Here is a 22,567-nt window from a genome sequence, read left to right as displayed (position 1 = left end):
TGGAACCGGAGGGTGGATGCTACGCTTCCATCACAATGCTGTTGGTCGGGACGGTTTTATCAGCAGTAACCGGTGTACGAGCGCAGAGCAGCGATCTTGAGCTGACCAGCAGGACACGTTCACATACATTAAAAGGAACATGTACAGGCTGTACAATCAAAGCAAGGTGAAGCTCTGATAACAACACAAAAGACAATACAAAATATAATGCTTGTTCTCAAAGTTATGGCAGATGAGTGGAATGACTTTCAGAAGAACACAACAAATGTCTTCACTGACTTCAACTCTGTGATTCACCCTAGTAGTCATTCAAGAGCTTTCTGTGAGAGAGAGAAACTTGACTCTCTAAGAGGACCGTCCATGCCTACTGGCCCATGGAATAACTTAAGGAAGGACGTCATAAATGCAGGGATTTTATGTTCCCAGCAGAAGAGCTGGATGGATACTTGAAGACTCTGACCTCCTCTGAGCGACCAAGGCTATTCTAAATCTTATGTTAAAAACCACAATTTCTCTGTTCAGTTCTTCTCATGATTTTTTTCCCACTGAATTTTGAGTTTAACAACATAATCTGGTATTAGCGCGGTTCATTGTCGTGTCGCTCTCTGCTTATTTGAGGAACAGCTCGGCAATGGGTTTATTTGAAATACCGGCCAAGGAATGATGAGGCAGGCCTGAGAACCCGCTACGTGAAGAATGTCAAAATAAATCCAGTCCAAGTCTTGATCGGTTCTTTTTTTGCCCTGTCAGTTGGTTTCTCTGATATTATCTCTTATATTGTGTCATAAATTGAGGTGTAGTTTCAGATGGCAGGTATGTCACCATCCCCAGTCTCTTTGCACTCACCCACAAAAATGTGAAGTGGTTTTGATTGTTAACAAACTGGACATGTGCACACTCGCGAAACAAGTATGAAATGTGGCTTAACATGAACTGTCAGTGGAAGGGAGAGGCCTCTCACAAATGCAGCCAGGCACATCATGCTCCAGCTCTGTGTGCTTAGCATTTGAAGGGTCCACACTGGATTGTTGTTAATGGGTGATTGGAGGAGATGGACACAATGCTGTGGAAAACATTTCGCTGAAAAAACGGACCTGCAAGTCTGGAACACATTGAGCAGATGCCACTCTTAATTATTTCCACTTAAAAGCAAGAAATCCTGGTGGTGTATGGTTGGGAATGTACTATATTTTCCATACTGAAACAAACTGTCCAGCTGTCTGGTCAAATAACTTCACGACGACTTTGCACGGCAAAATTAAAAAAGGTCTGAAATGATCCCTCTTTCCTGGAAATCCCCCCCTGTTCGTCTGTATATTTCCTTGAAAAAAATGTCACCCAGCAGATGAAATGCTAACCAGATGTTAAGCTGCCATTGGCAGAGGGTGTCCTTTAACTCATAATGGCTCAATATCGCACAAGTTACAGCAGTGCAGCTCACACGTGTCTCAGCTGTATTTGCTTTAAGCTCTCCCGGCGAAGGCAAAGCTATCTCTGCTGATTGTATAAGTCACTCGTTTCCGTGAGAGGATGGAAAAATGTCACGATCGCGCTAGAAAAACAACCGTGACATTCCAGAGGGGAGACACGGTTTCAACACTATGTATTTGTGAGTATCATACTTGTCTGTAATTTGTAGAAAATTGCTAATAATTAAAATATGTCTTGTGTTTACTTATGTAATTGGATCACATGATCTCGGGAGATGAGGACGTACCTCTGCAAACTGTTGTGCTGGATCAACGTCAAAAAAGGGAAAGTATAATATTTTGATTAGGTAATAATAAAAACTCACACACAAAAAATAAAGTATACAAATACTTTATTAATCGAACAAAGTGATACATCCATTTGGTGCAGGTATAAGCCACATGAAAGGACAATTTCAGAGCAGCAGAAAATCATTGCTTTCCAATGTCTCAGTCTAGTGCTCTACGATTCCTGTCTAGTTCTGGTTAAAAGACAAAATAAACACCAACAATGTGTCCTGTTTTCATCCATAAATCACCAAACACTATTGAGTACTTCCATTATATGTAGAGGTATTTATATGTCAATAACAAATGCAGTGTTTTGTTTTTTTTTACATTTTCTGGATAAAGTGAACAACACTGAGCCAGCAGGCTGTCCTTGTATAATTATAGGGCGCCTAAGAAGGGTTATTTTATCACAGGAAAATTAAGTATTTTTTAACATCTATTACATTTCCTTGTATATCAATGACATACTGTGCAGGAATTTTAAATTAAATTAAATCTCAACGAAATTAAAATATTGAAAAACGTATGTTAGTTTGAGTTCTTATCTTTACATTTTTTTTGTTCTTTTTCAGCCTCTCCTTCCAAATACAAAGAACTATGTGAGAGAGTCGGGCTCACATTTCAGTGACACTTGATATTCTCCAACAACTGGAACCGTAAAATCATCAGAGCCGAAATTGTGAAAACAGCTGAACTTGGCCTGCAAACTGAAGCAGATACAGAATACTGGATCTTTCTGTGAACTATCCAAACAGCTCTGTCCACAAACACATCGAGACCTCTCCTTTCCCAGCGGGACCTGCCCAGCTTTACTACCTCGAGCTGGTGTTTGGCTCACGTGTTCAGGCTCTGGCTCTCTTCAGGACTTGTCAGCTGGCAGACTGCTTGGTGGTGGGATTGACCGGAGCACTTTTTCAGGTGGATGGGCACGTCTTCCTGGCCTCCGTTTCCAACTTTCTTAACCTTATCCTTGTCTTTGCGGTTCTGAGATGTTGCGCTACTGCCCTTCGACGAGACCGTCTGGCCTCTGAACAGCTGTGCTCGCTGCTGACAAAGGCCCACCTTACTGAGGAGGATGAATATGTCCCCCCTGAAAGCTTTTGTGAAGATGGCGTAGAGGAACGGGTTTGCACAGGAATTGAGTGGGTAGAAGAGCACCAATAAAATCTTGGAGTTGGAGACGGTGATGAGGGGCCGGTCCAGCGCGGCCGACATGGCGTAGAAGGAGATAGGCGCCATACACAAGAAGTCAGTGAAGATGAGGACAGCCATGCGCTTGGCGATGTTGGTATCCTTGGATCCGGAACGGTAGTGAGGGTTGTGCACTGCGCAGTAGATCTTAAAATAGCAAGCACAAATAACAAGAAAGGCCAGGATGTTGAGGACCAGCACTGACAAGATGTAGATCTGAGCCACAGTGGACTGGGTGTCCATCGGGAGACAGATGCTGACCTTCTGGTAACTGCTCACCCCAACCAGTGGGAGCAGGGCCAGTAGGAGGCAGAAGATCCAGCCGCCGAGCATCACGGCTGCCGCATGGTGCAGACGCAGCTTACGATCCAACCGCATAGCAAAGGTGATAGCGTACCACCTTTCCAGAGTGATCACTGTTAAGGTGTAGACAGACAGCTCGCTTGCGAAGACTGTAAAAAACCCTGCAAGTCCACAGCCAGGGCCCGTCTGCCAGTCGATGGCGTGGTTGAAGTACTCGGCTTGTGTGTGGAGGTCTACAGAGGCGATAAGCAGCAGATAAATCCCCATGCAAAGATCTGCAAAGGCCAGGTGACACATGAGGAAGCGGGAGACCGAGAGCTTGTAGTGACTGGTGAGCAGCACCAGGAGCACCACCACATTTCCCAGAACAGCCAGCAGACTTACAAACCACACAGACACCCGCAAGAAGCCAAAACCCATTATGTCCTCGCAAGGATTGAACTCATCAGGCACTGGTGCACATGCCACCTCCTCTCCCTCCTCACACACCACATAATCGTAACGACTGTTAAAGTCCTGGCTAGTGTCCTCCTGGGGGTTCTTGAGTGTCTCTCCAAAACCCACATCCTCATCTGGCTGGCCCCCAAAATAGGCGTGGTAGTGGAGGCTTCCATGGAAGTCACCTTTCCTCCAGTCTTGGGACTCTCTGTGGCTTCCGTCATTTGGATCCTGGTCTGGGATTGATTCCTCCACAAAGTCCCCTTGGAGGGAAGGGATGCCAACGGGCCCTACAGAACGCTTCTGATGCTGGTCGTAGAACGCAGTCAAGTTACAGATGAGGTACTCCAAAAAGCTGAAAAACACATACAGATTGAGTTCATTAAGAAAAACTGGAGTCCTAACTTAGACAAAAATGCAGAGACCTGGTTTCAACCCTCACTCACACTAAGTGTCAAATCACATCATTTCATTTATATATCCAGTGGAAGAAAAGTGGTTCCTGTTTTGAGAGTCATTATTAGTCTGGCTCAACCTTTTTCCTTCCTACAATAACAGCAATGAGTGGCATTAACTATGGCAGCGCTGTAAGAAGTTATAGGTAAACACGTCAGAGAGTTGATTCACTCCCTGCCAAGATCCACACTGTACAAGTGCAGCTGCCTCACTCACTATGGTAGATAATCCAAATACACAAAAACACAAGAGCATTCTATTGGACTTCATGTGTCTTTCAAACCCTATGAACACACTTTTTGTGATGCCTCAACCCGAACTTTCTAACCCCTCTAAGCCCATTTGACGAATGTAAAATTAGAAGAATTGATGGAATCTCACCCTCGTTTCTTTTTTAGGTTTTTGAAGCCGCAGCAGTGGCTGGGGTAGGTGAGGTTGGCGATGGCGAGGTGCTTGAATGTTTTGATGGGCGGTAGCTTCTTGAGGGCCCAGGCGTCGCGCGCCTTCAGCTCCCGGAGAGAAGCAACGCCTGTGGTCGGCAGGGAGGTGATCCCTGTTAGAGACACGTCTCTTCAAGACAAAAGGAGAATGAAAGAATTTGAGACGATACAATGAGGATGCATTAACATAAATCTTTATTTTTGGCTCTAACATTGGCAGAGTGGTCATGAAAGGAAAGTGGAGCGGGCACCAGAGTCACATCCAAAGCATGGGACCATTCATAGCAACTTCTCAACCCCATTTAGGGTTCTTCAAAGTTTTGTTATTTCACAAGTTTGTGCCAGTGTTGATGCAATGTGTGCCTGGGTCAATGAACAAAACAAATCCAATGTATTGCTCTTCGTTTTCACTGGAACATACTGTAAGTCCTCTGCCCAGGCCATGCGGTGGTCTGTGGAATTATAGGATTTAAATGCTGTTTTTGCTCCTGACATTCTGTCTCGAGGCAGACAGAGGACATATGGGAGATACCTGTACGTTTAAATATTTTGACTTTTCACCTAAAGCTGATCAATGACAGGAAGAATATGACAGAAATGAGACTCAGCTATACGTCCTTGATACGTGTAATATTATAATATTTTCTTCATACCCCCATCCTGTAAGTATGCACTTGATGCTGCTAATAAAACACTAAATACAAACACTTTCTTTTGCTACCGAGTACCTTTCCAGAATCTGTAATAAACACACTACCAGCAAATCTACAGAGGAGCCAGACATAACACCAGAGATCGCATAGGTGGATTAAAATACACCCTCAGTCTGGTTCTTAGAGTGAGCTACTCCGTCCTTCATCATCTTTAAACTATTACATGTGGTATTTCTTGCACTCTGCTGTCATGCCAAAGCCAGCTCAACCTCAATGGGACAGAGACAATCCCACTAACATCCTGTGTGATCCCATTATCAGGACATATTGCTGTTCTGCACCGGACACTCTCCCCCTTGCAGGGGCCAAGTCGAGGCCACATTTTCTCTTGCTTTCTTAAGTTTCTGAACCACTTAAACCTTTAAGTCATTGTATCTGCTAATTCATTTAATAAAATAAAATAAACACAAGCCAAAGTATTTAATATTCACTAAGAGCCCAATTGTTCTTTTTTAGTCCCAGTTGCTCTCCCCACTTCGTTGCCCTTTGCTCGTTTTTCCTCTCATGGGGCACATTGTGTAAGGCTGTAAAAAAAAAAAAGTGTCAGTCTGATTTTGTCATTCCCAGATGTTTAACTCATGACCTCATGAAGGTGACCTCACTCAGGACATGTTCCTCATCGGAACAGAGGAGGAAGACCTGCACACGAACCCCATTTAGCTAACCAGACACTTGATGGCGAGATCAGAGCCATAACAGCAACTAGATAGCCGTGGTAAAGGGTTCTGGCAATCAAATACTTTTAAAATGGAGACTCGGCTTTAAAAACCTTGAGAATGGCAAAAACAATGACAGTATCGGAGAAACGTCGGAAGTTTCTCCCTCCCACGCTTGCACACAATGCGTTTCAGATTTCCTGGTCAAAGACACAGCTGTGAGGGAATGATTTTTGACTCTTTGATGATACGCTATCCCTTTCACGCACATGTCTCCTCCGGTCTGAACATAATGAATGAGGAAATTGTTCAAATCTATCTTGACGGTGTGAATAATGAATGTACCAAACTAGGCCTATTATTTATTATAACTTATGAGCTTTCAAATCGTGTTACTTTACGCAAAACAAAATGTTTAACATGAGCCACCATTAGCTTTCCTTAGCTAGTCATCACATACAAGACCACGTGAGCTGCAGCGAGTGTATTGAACTGAGCAACAGTTTGTTTTATTCAACATTTGATTTGTAAGAGTATACATGTATTTTATTCATTTGAAAGTTACACACTTGCTAGCTGTTAAGTAGGCTAAGCACAGAAGTGTGTAACCAAAATCACCCACCAGGAACCAATTAAACATATTTATCAATTTAATTTGTCACTTCCCCCTAGGTCTGAACCAAAGTCCACCCTTTGTATAATTTTGAAAACGTTGTATCTGCACAAGCTTAGCACAGTAAAGGACGGCACATTGCTATAGCCAGATAATCCAGCGTTAACATTGTTTCATCAGACTTTGTGTTCTGATAAATTCAGTTTTTAGACAGGAGTAAACAGGCTTGTGCTGTGACTGTAATGCTACACAGTGGTTATGGAAAAATAAAAAAAAAGATAGACACTGTGTGGAGATGTGAGGCTAAACATTCTTTTATTTCATGACATAGATCAATCCTAAATGGTCTTTTCTACCTTATTGACCTTCCAAGCCTCGGGCTGATTTAAAACCATCGATGAGACATCTTATTCCTAATTCTTTTTTATAGAAATAAAGATTTTTATTAATTTAGTAAAACATCAATATGCGTTTTATCACAGTACAGTCATATAATTTAGTTTAGCTGTGCGGTTACTCTTTTAAAGATCTATTTAGAGATTAGGAATGTCATTTTTAAGTGCTATTATTATTATTATTAATAATAATAATTATTACTATTAATAATAATAATAGTAATAATAGGAAGATAAAAAGTTCAGGTATACTTACAGAAGCATGGGGCCGCTGATGGTGCCTGCAAAAGCCTTTTCATCCATCTTGGTAAGATACTTATTCCTGTGAAGGTCTCTGGACAGGAAAGGACACATTTAAGTTTATTATAGAAAAGCTATCCTTCTCGTTTCAATCAGACTGACAGAGGCGAGGCATGGTATAATATTTCCCTAAGCCTCATCACCGCACAGTTCTGTTTATTTTTTCTTATTTCGGGGGTGAAACATGACAGAAAAGGGTCTCACAAGCATTGTTGATTCAAATTAGACAGTGTGATGATGTTCTCCTTAAACACACTGCACCCTTGCGACACCATCATCCTGAATCCCTTAAATCTAATGAGGATAATAGACCTGTGAGGGGTGTGTTTGTCTTGGTCAGGCTGCACTGGGATCAGTTCTCCCCTCTGAGCAGATCAGGCGCCAACACAAATGCCTGTGTGCAAAGACTCACAACTCAAGGACCAATGGCTTGATTGGACTTATAAGGATCTGGGATGTGTGGAGGTGTTGTAAAAGAGAAGATTAATATCATTAATACCTCATATCCTGAATGTACAGGATTCAGGACCGGCGGGTGACAAGAACAAAGAAAACATGTTGCATTAAGAGAAAAATGAAGCACTGCTTACATTTCTCTGTGACTGTAATCTGATGTATCCAATGTAGACTTCCTGATTCACACTTTAGGAAACATATTTTTATGAGAATACATTTACATGAGAACTTCAGCTTCCTATTCAAGAGCTGGGCTGATGCCCTTTAGACTTTAGAGTACATATGAGAAGGCCTGTGGAGACGTGATCCCACTGCTTTTGTAGTGCAATTTCTGGTAAGAAATACAGATGTCAGCTGTGCCATGCCAGAAATGGTTTAAAATACAGAGCAACACCATTTTCCTGAGAAATGTAATACCTTTAAATCAATTGATTTTAGTGTCTCAGAAAAAAAGATATTTTGCCCGATTTTTAAATAACTTAACTTGAGAATGAATTTTCAGAAAAACGCTTTTGAATGAATGAATCATAACTTGAATCTTAAGTGAATACAAAAATAACCCTGCAACCTAATACACAAGTCACAATAGCATACCACTGCTCTGATTAGTGTGTCCATTCGTGTGTATAAAACTGCTGAACAAAATTAAAGGAACTGTTCAATATTTTGAGAAATATGCTTTTTCAATTTTCTTGAATTAAAGAGTTACATCACAAGATTGATACCACTCTCCGTATGATCCATACGCCTGCAGCCGGTTAACTTCACTTTGATGTCAGCATAAAGATAGGAAAAGGCCAAAATTGTCCTGCACATGAGCGCCAATAAAACTACAACTTGATGAGATATCCTGGATTAATGAATCAGCTTGAGTGATGCAGGTGGATGTTGATACTTTTGGACAGATCAAGGTCCTCTAGCTCAAGCTGTCTCCCTTGTTTCAAGTCTTTAACCGAACATTGTGTAGCATTTAGATGGATCTATTGGCCTAAATGGAATATCATATTAATAAGTGTTTTTCTTCAGTGTATAATCATCTGAAAATAAGAATTGCTCGTGACCTTACAATGAGCCATTCATATCTACAGACAGCGCTGGCAGCCATGGTCAGAAGGGACCAAACAAACACTGGCCCGAGAGAGAACCATTCATGTTTTTGAGTCATCCACCTCTCATCCACCCTTAACTCAAATCCCCCACACTGCACCTTTACTCAAAGCTCTTCACCCCTACAAGTCATCATTCACTCATTCACACCTATTCATATACTGAGACAGAGGCTGTCATGCAAGGTGCCCCCATCAGGATCTATCTCAGCATTCACAGCTGGGATGGCAGGAGCCGGGGATCGAACTGCCGTCCTTCTGATTGAAGGACGACCCGCTCTCGCTCAAGTTATACTCAATTTCATAATTAGTTTACAGACATGAGCTGTATCAATATTCTCATGTAACTCTCTGCAGGAAAGCCAAAACTATTCAGAGTTCATATGAAACACCTACACTTGATCTAGCTTGGTCCCATTGAAGGCATGATGTTGGATTTCTCTGAAGCCATTTCCATACAGCATCCTGAAACGAAAGCAGGAGTCAGTGATATCAAGCTCATAGCACCGATTATAACTTGTATCTTCAGATTTGATAACCAATCCACTGAATCCAGTGAAAATATGTCCCATGTGGTGAGGCCCCATCCATTCCTGAGCAGCAGTAACAGAGATAAGTAAAACCTGCTTATTTCACATTTTGTGGCAAGGTTTCATCCGCCTGTGCAATTTTGCATTTTTTAGCCCAACATTTTCCGTAACATTCTGTTTGGTGGATTAAAATTGCAGTCTCCCTTTTCCCTCCTCGCTCCCAAACCTAACCGCATGCATGTGATTGTTGTGTTTTGAGTCTGTGTACTTGTTTTTCCATATTTGACAGAATCAAGGGAGTTCAGAGTGAGGACATGTTTTTGAAGTGAGGTCACTTTGCCCAAACCACACTTCTTCTCGTGGCTATTTTAGGGTTTAGATTGGCTTTAGAAATAAAGGACACACTTACTGTGTACTTACTACAGTTTCTATCTTTACAATCCCCTTGTGTATTTTGTATACAAGTGTATGACACAAACATATATGTAATTGCATGAAGTTAAACAATTATTTTTCTGTACATTTATGCATGTGCATAAAACAGCACGTGTCCATACATGTGATTGCTCCTGCACATATCTTACACTGTCAGCACGTCGCTGGTGATGCCGCGGAAGGAGTTGGCTGGAATCTCCGTGATGAAGGGATGATCAACAACCTCCCTGCAAAGGAAGACATCGAATGGAGAGGAAATGAAGTGGAGTTAATAATAATATAAGAAATACCTTACACTGGGAAGTGGCACAGGCAGGGATGTAATTGATTAATGTATTCTCAAGTATTATGTCTCAATAGGAATGTTAAATTAGATGCAGTTGAGAGGGCGATGTGGAGGATGTGAGAGTAGCTGCTCATTTGGTGCAGACATGCAGAGGGTTATATATGGAAAGGCAGATGCCTATTGACAACCAAGACGCACACAAGCAGAAAGCACAAGCTCATCATCTACAGGGCCCGTCACACAGGGCCCGGAAATAATGGCTTTCAAAGTGCAATTGCGGTCTTGCTGTTCAGTGTGAAAGGGCCATTATGTGACATTTTATATATTAATAACACACAATCAACTTTATGAAGGAAAGTGCTCTTGTTAGTGGGGGCATTTCTCAAAATTGAGACCACATTTCCCATAATCACAACAACATAGTGTTCCAAACATTAATGTTTCTACCTGCTCTCCTGTCTTACATAGAATACAGTGAATGATAAAGTAAAGTAAAAATACATTAAGACAAAAAGCTGCTCATCTTTCTAACAGTCTTGTCGGCCTGTGATAGTTACAGCAATGGCTCTGAATTGATGTGGCAATGAATTTCAATTTCTACACGTAGCCGTTTGAACTTGTGTATTAAGTTGAAAAGTGGTTAAGTTATAACAACTTACAGTATGAAGTTCATGTCATTAGAGTGGATGTTGCTCAAGTCAGGGAAGAAAGAAAGGCCGGTATTGAAAATTCCCCTAAACAGCAAGAGGATAGAAGCAGTCAGGACCATACAGAACAGAAACCTCCAATGAGAAATGGTATTTTATATCAGCTTAATGCAAAAGGGTAATAAGCACTGCTATGAAAAAAAATATTCCCTAAAATCTTAGTTTAGTTTCACAGCATAATTTATTAATAACCAGCCCAGTTCAAGTAGACCAGTAGTCTGACGACCCATGGGGCTTGAAAGGACTTTAAATCATCATGAGACGTTATAATTCTTCTAAAAACTTCAGTGTGCATCCACTTTTTGAACTCGACCTGTACCTCTGCATTAAACTCAAGTGAAGCATGACTCACTCTTGCCCATACTGGTACACACAATGCTATGAATAGATCACAATGTCAAAATGATTGCCAGATGTAAGTATTTTAAATATTCACTCCACGTCTTTTAGGATTACCATAACGTTGTCAACATGAGGGAATCAATGACAGCAACTCTATGAGGTGCAATGAAAAAATACTCACAAGTATTTGAGGTTTGGGAGATTTTGAAAGGCTTCTGGGTCAATGTAGCTCAGACGTTTTGCGTTGCGTATCTCTCTGAAAGACCAGACAAGAAACAAGTGTCCTGAAAATGCTCCTACACATAAAAACAAAGTAATTCAGAGCCTAAGTAAATGACAGAAGTGTGTGCCACTAAGAAATTATTTGGACAGAACAGATGAGGTGCACGCCAGTGTGCGAGAGAGGGGAAAGTCGGTGAAGCCAGCCAGGGCCGGAAGTAGAGTCCAATTAGTGATTCATTAGTGTGTTTACTCTGGTCCGCCCTGGGCTGGACCCAACACCTCTCTTTCTGCTGTGTGAAGCCATGTTGTGCTGTGGAACATGTGCCCTGGCCCTCCTTCACACACACTCAGCCCAGCAGGCAGACGAGGTCAGAAGTGGAAGTCACTGAGTGGGAGAGCTTGAGCTTCCCAGTGGTGGCGTTTACTAGATACACTAAGATATCTGAGGGCAGTTTATCGGTCAAAATAACCGTGACGTCTTCTGTCCAGCAGTCTCGAACAGCTGAGATAAAGAGGTGAGCTAAAGAGTTTGAATCTTTGTAACAACTCTTTGAACCATTGTGAGTCATTAACACAATGGGTCGTCAATTCCTTTTACTTTCAGTTTCTATTGTTTGTCTCTGTGGTTGCTCTTTTCTTTGGGGCCTTTGGCTGGTCACGTCTGACACTTGAATTCATCTAAAGAGTAGAATCAGGTTCATGTAGGTAAATGGTACCGTCATCTCATACCGTGTCAAAATAGCCTGCACAAAAACATATACCAGAAAAGAATACATTAATCTCATATCTCGATCATAAACGATCAACATGACTGAATCATTCACAGAATGTATCTTCTTTCTATATAAAAAGCCGCTTCTAGCTCTTTTTTTGCCCATGTGACACAATATCACCTTATAAACATGAATGTATTAGCAAACTGTTGACTATGTAGTCATCCAGCAGACATGGAGTAACATTAGCATTTATTTGGAGTTGTGTTTCTGGATCTCAAGTCCAGGATTCTTGATCATTTTGTCCTTATTTTTGGTCTCCAACTCGCGAGGAAGAGCTAGCTCTTTAGCTGCTAAATGCTCCACTCTGTTCACCAGCCAGTTGCTAAATTTCCTTATGCGCCGTCTGCTGTAGGACGGTTAGCGTACCGTGTGTTTATCAGAGTTTTTGTTGTGTTAAGTCAAAGTACAGAGCAACAAACACAAGGACCACTGACTGTTGCACTCCAGGCCTGAAGGGGCAACAGGGAACACAATCTCCACCTGTGCTTCCACAGATTGGACTCACCTGTGCTTTCTGAGCAGGGCTTAAAATGTTTGACAATCAGGTCTGTCACCCTTTTCACTTGCTGCACCTTGCGGCACAAAATAAAGACGCAGCTCCTGTGAACCCAGAGACGCAACTGGTAGGAACATGAGGGGGGGAAGAGGGGTTCGTGCGGATTGTTGTACTGTACTGTGATGTAATGTTTAGTTGGTTTAATTGTGTTTACATAGATGTTTGAGTTAAACCAAAGTAAATTAAAAAATGGAATAGTAATGCAAATGCAAATGCTTAAGTTAATTTGAAGGGAATTAATGGAAATGGTAAAGGCCAAAGAAATGTTTAAGTTTGAAATATGTTTGAAATATTAATGTGTTCTGTTTCTCTGTTTGTTAAGGTTATCAACCTACTCCATTCCCAAGCTATTTCATCTACAACCTATTCCATTCGAAAAAAAATAATCTGCTTTCAATTCAACGAGAGCAAAACAAATCCATCAATAAATCATAAAAGAAATCGGGTTGTCCCTTTTGTGTCCTTGGAGGTTCAATGGGTCCCTTTTCAAGTTTGGGAAGCTGTGCAATAGAAGACACCTGCAGAACTTGACATGTTGAAAGCAGACGCCTTCTGCTTCTGGAAGTGAGGGTTATAAGAATGGTGACATTAAGTTACAGGCTGTAAAACCAAAACAATCTGCTCAGAGAAACTATTAGCTTCCAAAGAGCTAATGGAAACTGCTGAGTCGGCTAATGATTTGTTCTCCATTTACATTGACACATATTAATTGGATCAATGCAGCTTTAACTACCCACTTTATTTCCTGGAGATGACCCAAACAAACATGCTGATGTTGCTGCTGGCAAGATAAAATACCTTCTTTCCTTTCTGCCCGTTCTTTTAGGCACAAATGATCAAAAATGTTGAAGCTTTCATGAACTGTGTGTTTAAGATTCAAGATGTTTTTACTGTCAAAAGCACAGATAACAGTTATTCTAAATTTACAGAATTACATTAAACTTAAGGTAAAAAAAAAAAAATAATATAATAAAAAATAAGGCACAAAATATAAAAGATATGACAGCACAATTATTGCACAAAAATATGATAATAGTATTTCTATAATAACTATGATAAAATATGATAATAGTATTGCTATGACATGATAAAATATGATAATAGTTTTGCCATGATAAATATGATAAAATATTACAATAGTATTGTTCATTGTATCTTCATACACTATGCATTGCTACAACATTGCAATTTGTCGGAAAGTTCTCGTGTTGATGGTATTTTGGGAGGACTCTCTTGAGGTTGCGATCTATGACACTCACATCCCTTGCCAACAGATGATCAAAACTGAGATTCATCTATTTATGTATTTCACTGTTCCAGTAAAAAGCAGGAATGCGTGACATTAGTGGTTCCTCTTGTTGGTGGCATGATACAAACTTCACCAGCCCCCTCTGAATTCTCTGCTCCGACCGCAGTCTTAGATCCACAGCTGCTGTCGGCCTCGAGCAGCCAACAGGAAGCGAAGCATTAATTTGTGTCTGACCCTAAAGGAAACCTGAGAGAGATGCCATTATCTGATGTATTGCACTACACCACACCAATCAGTGGCAAATAGGCCCCGGAGATCCAGAATACACCCCCAGAACACGGATTCAACCCTCAGCTTGCAGTTTGAATTATTGTTTCTGTCTGTGTTTTGATGTCTGGAATTTGGCAGCTACTAAAGAAAGACAAAAGGGAATGGCAATTACGATAAAAAAGGACAGCCATGTGATAAACCAACTCATGTCCAGTGAATCTCTGTCATTGTTAATCATAGCTAGTGTCTCAAATGACTGCACATGCACACATATACAGTAATTGAAGAGTGAAAGCACACAAACTGCTGTGTTACAAAGATGCTGTCACTTGGAACTAATCATTCACATAGGCAGGACGTCTTGAAGTAATATATGAAGTGCTAGGAGGTGTTCTGCTGGAAAGTGTGCGGTCCACTCTGAGACCAAGCCATAAATCTCTATCGCATAATTGAGTCTTTTACCCCTGAGCTGCTTCAACAAGAGCCTAAAGTAGACAAGAAGAGGACCCAAATACTGGCAGTTGTTTAGCCTCCCTGCTCTTTCCATGCTTATTCTGACTGTCTGCTAAGACCAGGATCAGTAATAATATATCAGATAATAAGCTATTACACCAAATGTATAATTTGCACCAATGAATTATACCAAATGAGTGAGGCAAAACTGCACTGATGAAGTGCATTCAGGGGTGTGCAGAGAGAAATAAGCTTCTAATGGGTTTCTTCCTTGTTTTCATTTGCTGCCGGCAAGGTTCAGAATGAAGCATTTTTCTCTCCAGAGAGCAAATGCAGCAGCTTAATCAATAAAGATCAATACAGATTAATCATAAACGTGCCACTTTCCTTTAATTACTTACATATGGGTGACTTTCTTCAGGCTGTAGAAGGAGTGCCTCTCCAGCCTCTGCAGCATCACATCCACTGATATATATCTAAAAGAAATACACAGAGTTATACCAAATCTGAAGTACAAATTGCCTTTGTAATATCAAAATAATGGTGTTTTCTAACCATCTGCTTAACTTGTAAGAATGAAGGTACTGTACCAGCATGCAGGCAAAATGTAAGACATGCTTTTAGAAAAGAGTTAGTGTGTGGCTCTCAAAATGATCCTAAAGCCTGCAACTCTTTCCAGAATTTATCAACCCACCATGCCTAAAGCCTCCAAAGTGATGGGTAATTTTACAGGTATGCGCCTCACATATATATTACCCGGTCATCAGTCACTCTGCTCCCATTTGTTATTCCTTAGTAACAATAATGCTCTTTAAATAAACCATGAATTTAGCACTTGATCATCCTTAGGAATGAAAACGTAGGTTCTGTTTACTTATATTACTTAGAATCAGACTAAATCTCACTGACATTTGGTTAGTTTTCTCCCATGCAGTCATTTTATCTGGATAGAGAGCACAACTGGCTGCTCCCAGAAAACGTATCATGCACCTCTGTCTTCCTCCATGCATGACTTGGACGCAAATGTTAGACCTGGTGGCTGGGAATCAAGTGTGTATTGTTACCTCTACACATCTCTACTGGGAATCTAAAATCACCACACACCCAAATCGCTCTACTGGAATACCTAGTCAATGTCCAAGACCCTCTGCGGTTGAAAGACCAACATTCCTATTGAACTAACGCATTAGCGCTTCCAGCTGTGATTAGGAGACAGCAGTGATACTAACCAGAGAGCATATCATCTGCTTGGGTGGGAGACAGAGAGGAAAAGAGTGGGGAGTTTGGTACCGGGGTAGATTCCCCCTTTTTTAAGCAGAGCAGTTGAACGGCAACAGGTGGAAGAGAACGACTCGAAAGGGGTCGTGTTTGAATAGAAGTTAATGAAAAGTGGAGAGCCTTGAATGAATAATCCCACTGAATAAATTGCTACTCACATCCTGGAGATGTTGACCATGTTGGCAAAGGCGTCTGTTGGCACGGATGACAGACGGGTCTCGAAAAGCCATCTGCTTGGAAAATAAAGATGGACATTTTAGTCGTCACAAACACACTTTACTCTGTTTTTGGATGGCTGTGAGCGAGGTGTTCTTTGACATTTGCTAGATATGTTGGCAAATGCGCTTCCTTGATTTTTTGCAGAGTTAGATGACAAGACCACTCTCATATCTGTAAGGTAGGCTAAATATGGTGCTAACTGGACCCAGCCGATGGTTAGCTTAGCTTAACTGGGAACAGCTGGTTTGTTTAAACGTAACAACATTTTCGTACCAATAGTGCAATTGAAGCATGTTTATATCTAAACAAAAGTGTGATAGCAACCTATTGTGGTTTTATGGTTGCTAATATACCAGGATTCCTGCCAGGGACTCTCTGCTGGGTGCGTGCCAAGAAATAGTCACTCAAAGAGTGACAAATTGTTTTTATACTGTTTGTACATGCTAAGCAAAGTAGATACTATATGAGGTGTTAAAAGGTGATTTAGAAGAGCCAACGTGCATTTTGTTCATGTTGTACACAGCAAGGTGAGCTTTTTTCTCCCGTTCCTGTCACTGGAAGCTCTGAGAGTGACGCCAAATGCCCATCAATGATTTAAAGTAATTAATTTGAACAAAAACACTAACACGACAACCTCACAGGGGACCAGGGAAACACACAGTACGAACCGACAAAGAGACAGGAGACAAACAGGGTTTAAATACAAGAGGAGGTAAGGAGCAACAGGTGGACACAATGAGGGCAGCACAGGTGAAGTGAATACACAATGAGGAACCAGGAAGAAAGACAATCCCAGACGATCACCAGGGCAGGAAGTGCAGAGACACACAGGACACAAGACTAGAAAATAAAACAGGAAACAGAAAACTCAAATCATGACAGTTTCCAGTGATTCTGTTACCCAAATGTAAATTTCAAATCAATTATTTTTATATTTAAAATTGTCCTAATAACTCCAGACAAGAGGAGATCTAAAGGTAAGCGAGGATAACAGACTGCCCTTTAGGAATATATATATATATATATATATATATATATATATATATATATATATATATATATATATATATATATATATATATATAAAGAGACATAGTTTGACATTTTAGGAATTCAACTTTTTCAATTCTTGTTTGGAATCAGATGAGAAGATAAATGCTACTCGCTTATCTGTGCTGTCAATAGCTGCTAACCTATAGCCAAGAGATGGTTAGCTTAGCTTAGCATAAGGGAAAAAAGCAGACGGAAAAAAACGAGCCTGGCTCTGACCAAAGATTTTTTAAAAATCCACTTCTCCTTTGTGTTTTGTTCGTGCTTATCAAGCTAACCGGGTGCTGCCTGTAGATTTATATTGAAGACACAGAAATCTTCTCCTCTGACAAATAATCAGATTATCTCCCAGAATCGTTACAAGTAGCCTAATATTGTTAGCACTTTTACCTGGCTTGTCAAAAGTGCATTATTTCTATCCTGTGGTCTTGCAACAGATGTTGTTGTGGTGGAATTGGGAATCAAAACATAGTAATAGAGGAAAGAGATAAGGATGGTAGCCACATGTGTTGATGTCATGTTGTTTCTACAGAGCCCGCCTGAAGGAGGACGCACATTTAGAGTTAGTTCCACTGCATCCTGTCTCAACTGGAAACAGTGTGTGCATCCATTTGGAAACAGGTAGAAAAAGTGACTCAGCCAAAGCCGGCATCTTCACGCACCCTCGGCTAATCATGGGAACAATAGGCTAATTCAGAGGCTGAGATCTGGCCCATGGTTCTGAATCAGACTCCCAAGGGGGAGGGGGACGGGGGGTGTCGGGGGGCGGCACAGCACCCTGCACGCGGTCTGACAAACTCAAACAAACAGCAGGACACAGAGCAGACCCTGATACCAAACACCCCTGTCAGAACCGCAGCGTCTCACCACCGTGCTCAAACCCAAATAACCAGCATGCATTTTCTCGCAGGAGCGCGGGGAGAAGACCAACGAGCCCATCTCGGGGGCTTGAGGAGAAAATGATCCCCCCCAATTTGTCATTCTGGATAGAACCTTGAGAAAACAAACAGGATGGGAAATTGAGTTTGAAGTGGGGAGAAGCTATACACTTCATAATATTGCCAGTGCTGGATTGACATGGTAGCTGTGTTTACTATGCGCTCTGTCCCATTCTGATGTGGAATGGTCTGTGGGGACTGGTGGAGAGGCTCAGTTACTCAGCTGCACAGTCAACCTCCAGTGGGATTCAATGTCAACTAGAGAAGAGCTTTCTAAACAAACATTCTCAAAAAGAAATAATCCGTAATGTCTCCTCAATCGGAACGCTTGGAGATGCAGCAGAGAGTTACTTCTTTATTTCATTGTTCTGTTCTAAGCCTGTGTGTTCAGTGTCCACAAGCAAGAACGAGAAATTGTTCAGACGGAGAGGGAATACCTTTTAAATTACTTTAATCTAGGTTTTATAAAATTCGTCCGAAAAAAGAAAGTTGTTCGGACAGGTGGTGGGGGAGAGTGATTACCTTTCGAAGGAGTTTATTCTCGGTTTTATGAAATATTAAATGTGTCATCTCATAATTCCATGAGGTAATAACTGCAGAAGTAACAGCAACAATTTCCATTGCACGCATCATTGGTACAAATGAATAGCTGGGGAACTGTCATTATTTCCAGTAATCTCAGCTCATAATGATCAACAATTAATCCCAGTGCTCATCTGTTACCATTCATTTTCAGATATTAGATGAAAGGTCAAGAGACATCGAATATAACGAGTTATCACATGTTTGAACTCCAATCCAGAAATTCTGAGGTTTTTGAAAGACTGAAACCGCTGCGTTTTTTTTCCTCCCCTTTTTCCCTTGAAGTTTTTTTTTTCCTCTTAATTATTCTCAAATGGTACTCCCCGGGTGTTTGAGAAATGTGCTGTAAAAGGTAAATATTGTATTTGAATGCATCGTCCAGACGCAGTCGGGAGTCACGCTACGCAGGCCTTTAAGCGTGTCTGTGCTTTCCTTTCCACCTCTCTGCCTCCCAGTGACACATGGAGTAACCTCACACACACACACACACACAAAGGACTCCAATCTCTAAGTGTCCACACATGCACACTCACACACCGACATGCTCACACAGTCTGCTTTGCATTTACATTTTGAGGAGGAACATATTCCTCCACAAAATGATTTTGAACCAAACTCTTAAGTTAATGAATGAAACATTTAAAAAATGATAGCGTCGATAAACCAAACAAACCTCCACCAATGCTGAAAAAAAGATGTAAAAGGAATATATTGGCTTTTTCGCAGAGAGTTAAATGAGAAGATTGAAGCCAAGGAGAGGGGTTGCGAGCTATTTGAAGTATTTGATCCAAAGACAAGGTTCCTATTATGTGATTTTTGAGTAAGTATCTCAGTACGTGGCTAAAATCTTGGCCAAGCTGGAGCCAGTAGGCCTGACCCGGTCAGCCGGACCATCCATTCCTCAGTGTGTGTAGCGTACAACAAACTCTATCACGCCTCATCTGCTAGAACATCCCACATCTATTTGGGATTTATTTTTCTCATCAGGAGGGGTGATAATCCTGTGCTTGTTGGCATGCTTTCATGTCTCAATCCTCCTGGAGGGCTCTGGGTAAACTCTGGGCAGGAATGTGAGGAAATCGTAGGGGACGTCGGGGCACAAGCTCAAGTGAATTGGGGCAGTGATCGGGAGATAATTTTATATGATGGGTGCTGCTGGAGGCGATGCAGAGTGGTGTTTGGCATTGAAGGATGGAGCGCTGTTCATTAGTGAGCCCTAGATCAGCTCAGGGCTTTTGAGGAATTGTGTGGAAAGGGAACAGTAAAACTATCAAACTGAGTATTTTTCACAATAACGTCATTAAAAGTTCAGCTAATACAATATAGCACTGCCGTCTGATTTATCACTTAAGAACGCAGATGTAAATGGAAATATTCTCCAGTTCTGTGTTTTCACACATGGCTCGGTGTCCCTCTGAAGGGCACGTGTTTCCATCACTCAAGGCCGTGGCAAACTGGCCGCTCTCTGTTGCATCACTTCTGCCCTGTACTTAAGCAATTTAGGAAGCGTAAAAGCCCTGCTACATTTTTGAGAGTTGACCCTGACCTAATACATCATGTTGGCCCCCAGGATTCTTAACAGAGTCTTTGAGGTCTCAGATAACAAGACGACAGATTGCACACAGATCAGCCATTGCGAATATATATATATATATATATATATATATATATATATATATATATATATATATATATATATATATATATATATATATATAATTTCCGTTGGTTTAATTACCATCTGTTTATACGACACATAGCCTCCTCTATGCTGTAATGCTGACAAGGATTTTATTATGTTGGATTTATCCTCTTTGTAGTACACAGAGAGTGAACAGAGATGTCAAATCTCTTTTCTTTAGGTTTCCTCCTTTTACATAGTACATCATACAGATTTCTGAGCGTTATAAGCAGCTTGAAGATGCCATAATGTTCTCTCAAACACTGTGATGGGGTTCCAAATTTTCTGACATTTTATATTTATTGTATTTATTTGAAAAAAACAAACATGAATCGAAAATCACGAATAAAAGTAATCATGTTGCTTCTTATAGCTGGCAGTAGTATTATTATACTATATATGCATTACGGTTACTCTATACAGTGTGTAGTCTGATAGCTGGAACATAGGATAGGACCATTATTTAATCTAAATAGTGTGTGTCAATGTTAGCTTGGCTGTTAGTGAATTAACACAGTGTACTGAGTTAAACTATATAGGCTATAAATAAACATCAAAGTTGAAGCTGAATGAATAAATGTGAGCAGGTGTGTGTTGGTTGTTTTTCAAAAATATCCTAAAATGCAAAGAAATGAAAAGTAGTAAGCATTACATTTTAATGAAACAATGAAGCGTCCTTCTTTGTTTTTTTTAAGGTATCTTGTCTAGAGCATGCCTGCAGTACTGATTCTCTGAAGGGCCCTGAATGTTCAGTCTTCTGTGAAATTTTCTGAAGTGGACGTTCTTTCTCGCTGACACCGTCTCTCCCTCCATCCTCAAATGTTCTAAATGCAATTGCAAGATTTAGGGACAATTGTGATGATATTAGATATTGAACTGTAAACTGTAATGATAATTAAAGAGGGAAATTTAAAAACAAAAACTGCAATTAACCATTCACAAATATAGATCAAATTAAGATCTGGGAAATTCAGGTGTTTATTTCTTTGTAGTTCTTATAATGGGGGAATATGTGTTTCTTTTTCTTTTCTTAAAAAAATATGCTTCAACTTAAATAAAAATTACAGCCAATTATAAATCACTCCTAAATATAGTATTCCTTTAATATATTTCAGATTGGCTACAGTGAAATCCAGAATCAAGTCATCCTGACAGCTTTGGAACATAGCGTGTTCCAAAGCTACACATACTGAATATAACACCATAAAATGGAATAAACTTAACATCACAGACAGCCGCAACGTCCCACTGGGGCACTTTGAAGGAATATTCAAGAAGTTATAATGGTTTTTCCTCGGGCTGAAGAGCACTTTACATTCAGAAGGCATGAAACAAACCCCGCAGCATCGCTTTCGCAGATGCCTTTCTGTCCGCCTACTTACAGTGTCTCCGTGCTGGCAGGAAACCTGGGGAGAATAGCAATGTCAAAGCAGGAGATTGTGTGCGTCTTCCACTCAGAGCACTCGCAGACAGCAGGGCAGGAGTCAGCCTCCGACCCGGCGCTGATGGGGAGGGTGACGAGCGTAAACAACGCGCATGTTATCACCTGCATGCCGGAGTGATGCTCGCTGTCAGCTTCGGCAAAGAAATATCCCCAGACTGACTTGTGTTTTTTTTCTCCACTGTTCCCTTGATGTCCACAACAACACGTATGTGTCAGGTCAAGTCACCCAGTGTAGCCTGTGACGCTTGTCTTTGGGGTATAATCCTCAGGTAGGGACCAGGGAGCAGTGTGCTCTTTATAGAGTCACGGAGAGACTGGGAAGGTGGACGGACAGCTGCAGTGCTGATGGTTTGGAGGTGGTCTTCAACTGGAGGGAGGGTCGACTTCTGAGTCACTCGTGTGTGAGAGGATAGTTTTTTATTTATTTTGTCCGTAGTATAGTCCTAGTTGTTCTATTGTGTTCTAACCAGTGAATACTAGTATAGTTGCATTAGTACAATAATGCAAAATTCATTCATTATACTATGTACATTCATGTCACTTAACATGCACTGTCCATTTCCAAACTTTTTTTTTATTTTCCAATTAACAGTGTGTGATAAAGAATTCCCTTCATCTCCTCTTTTCTTTTCTTGTCTTTTCCAAATCTTTTCTAACTGACGAGCGGCAACAGAGGCGCTAACGCGCACCTTTGGGCAATGTAGTTTACAAATAATGCATTC

General features: G+C 41.0%; 1 protein-coding gene across 1 annotated transcript; it reads right to left on the bottom strand.

Moving 5' to 3' along the window:
* Positions 1 to 2,293: 2,293 nt before the first annotated feature.
* tshr (thyroid stimulating hormone receptor) lies at positions 2,294 to 21,953 on the bottom strand. Its single transcript, XM_068576482.1, has 10 exons — positions 21,784 to 21,953; positions 16,090 to 16,161; positions 15,055 to 15,129; positions 11,309 to 11,383; positions 10,738 to 10,812; positions 9,942 to 10,019; positions 9,224 to 9,292; positions 7,222 to 7,299; positions 4,530 to 4,718; positions 2,294 to 4,047 (listed from the first exon to the last, which is right to left on the bottom strand). Exons 1-10 carry the CDS (start codon positions 21,951 to 21,953, stop codon positions 2,595 to 2,597), a joined length of 2,334 nt encoding a protein of 777 aa, XP_068432583.1. The 3' UTR covers positions 2,294 to 2,594.
* Between the last annotated feature and the right edge of the window lie 614 nt (positions 21,954 to 22,567).

This window comes from Clinocottus analis, unplaced genomic scaffold, assembly GCF_023055335.1.
Source record: "Clinocottus analis isolate CAN_PGR_092001 unplaced genomic scaffold, fCliAna1.0.p SCAF_15, whole genome shotgun sequence".
NCBI lineage: Eukaryota > Metazoa > Chordata > Actinopteri > Perciformes > Cottidae > Clinocottus > Clinocottus analis.
This window is presented reverse-complemented; position numbering and strand designations above follow the sequence as displayed.

Excerpts from the sequence above, each read along its gene's own strand:
- tshr (XM_068576482.1), bottom strand. The coding sequence starts at position 21,953 with ATGCAGGTGATAACATGCGCGTTGTTTACGCTCGTCACCCTCCCCATC. Across the intron at positions 9,293-9,941 it reads ACCAGCGACGTGCTGACAGT|GATGCTGTATGGAAATGGCT; the intron begins GTAAGATATGTG and ends CTTTCGTTTCAG. Across the intron at positions 4,719-7,221 it reads ATCAGCGGCCCCATGCTTCT|AGACGTGTCTCTAACAGGGA; the intron begins GTAAGTATACCT and ends TTTGTCTTGAAG.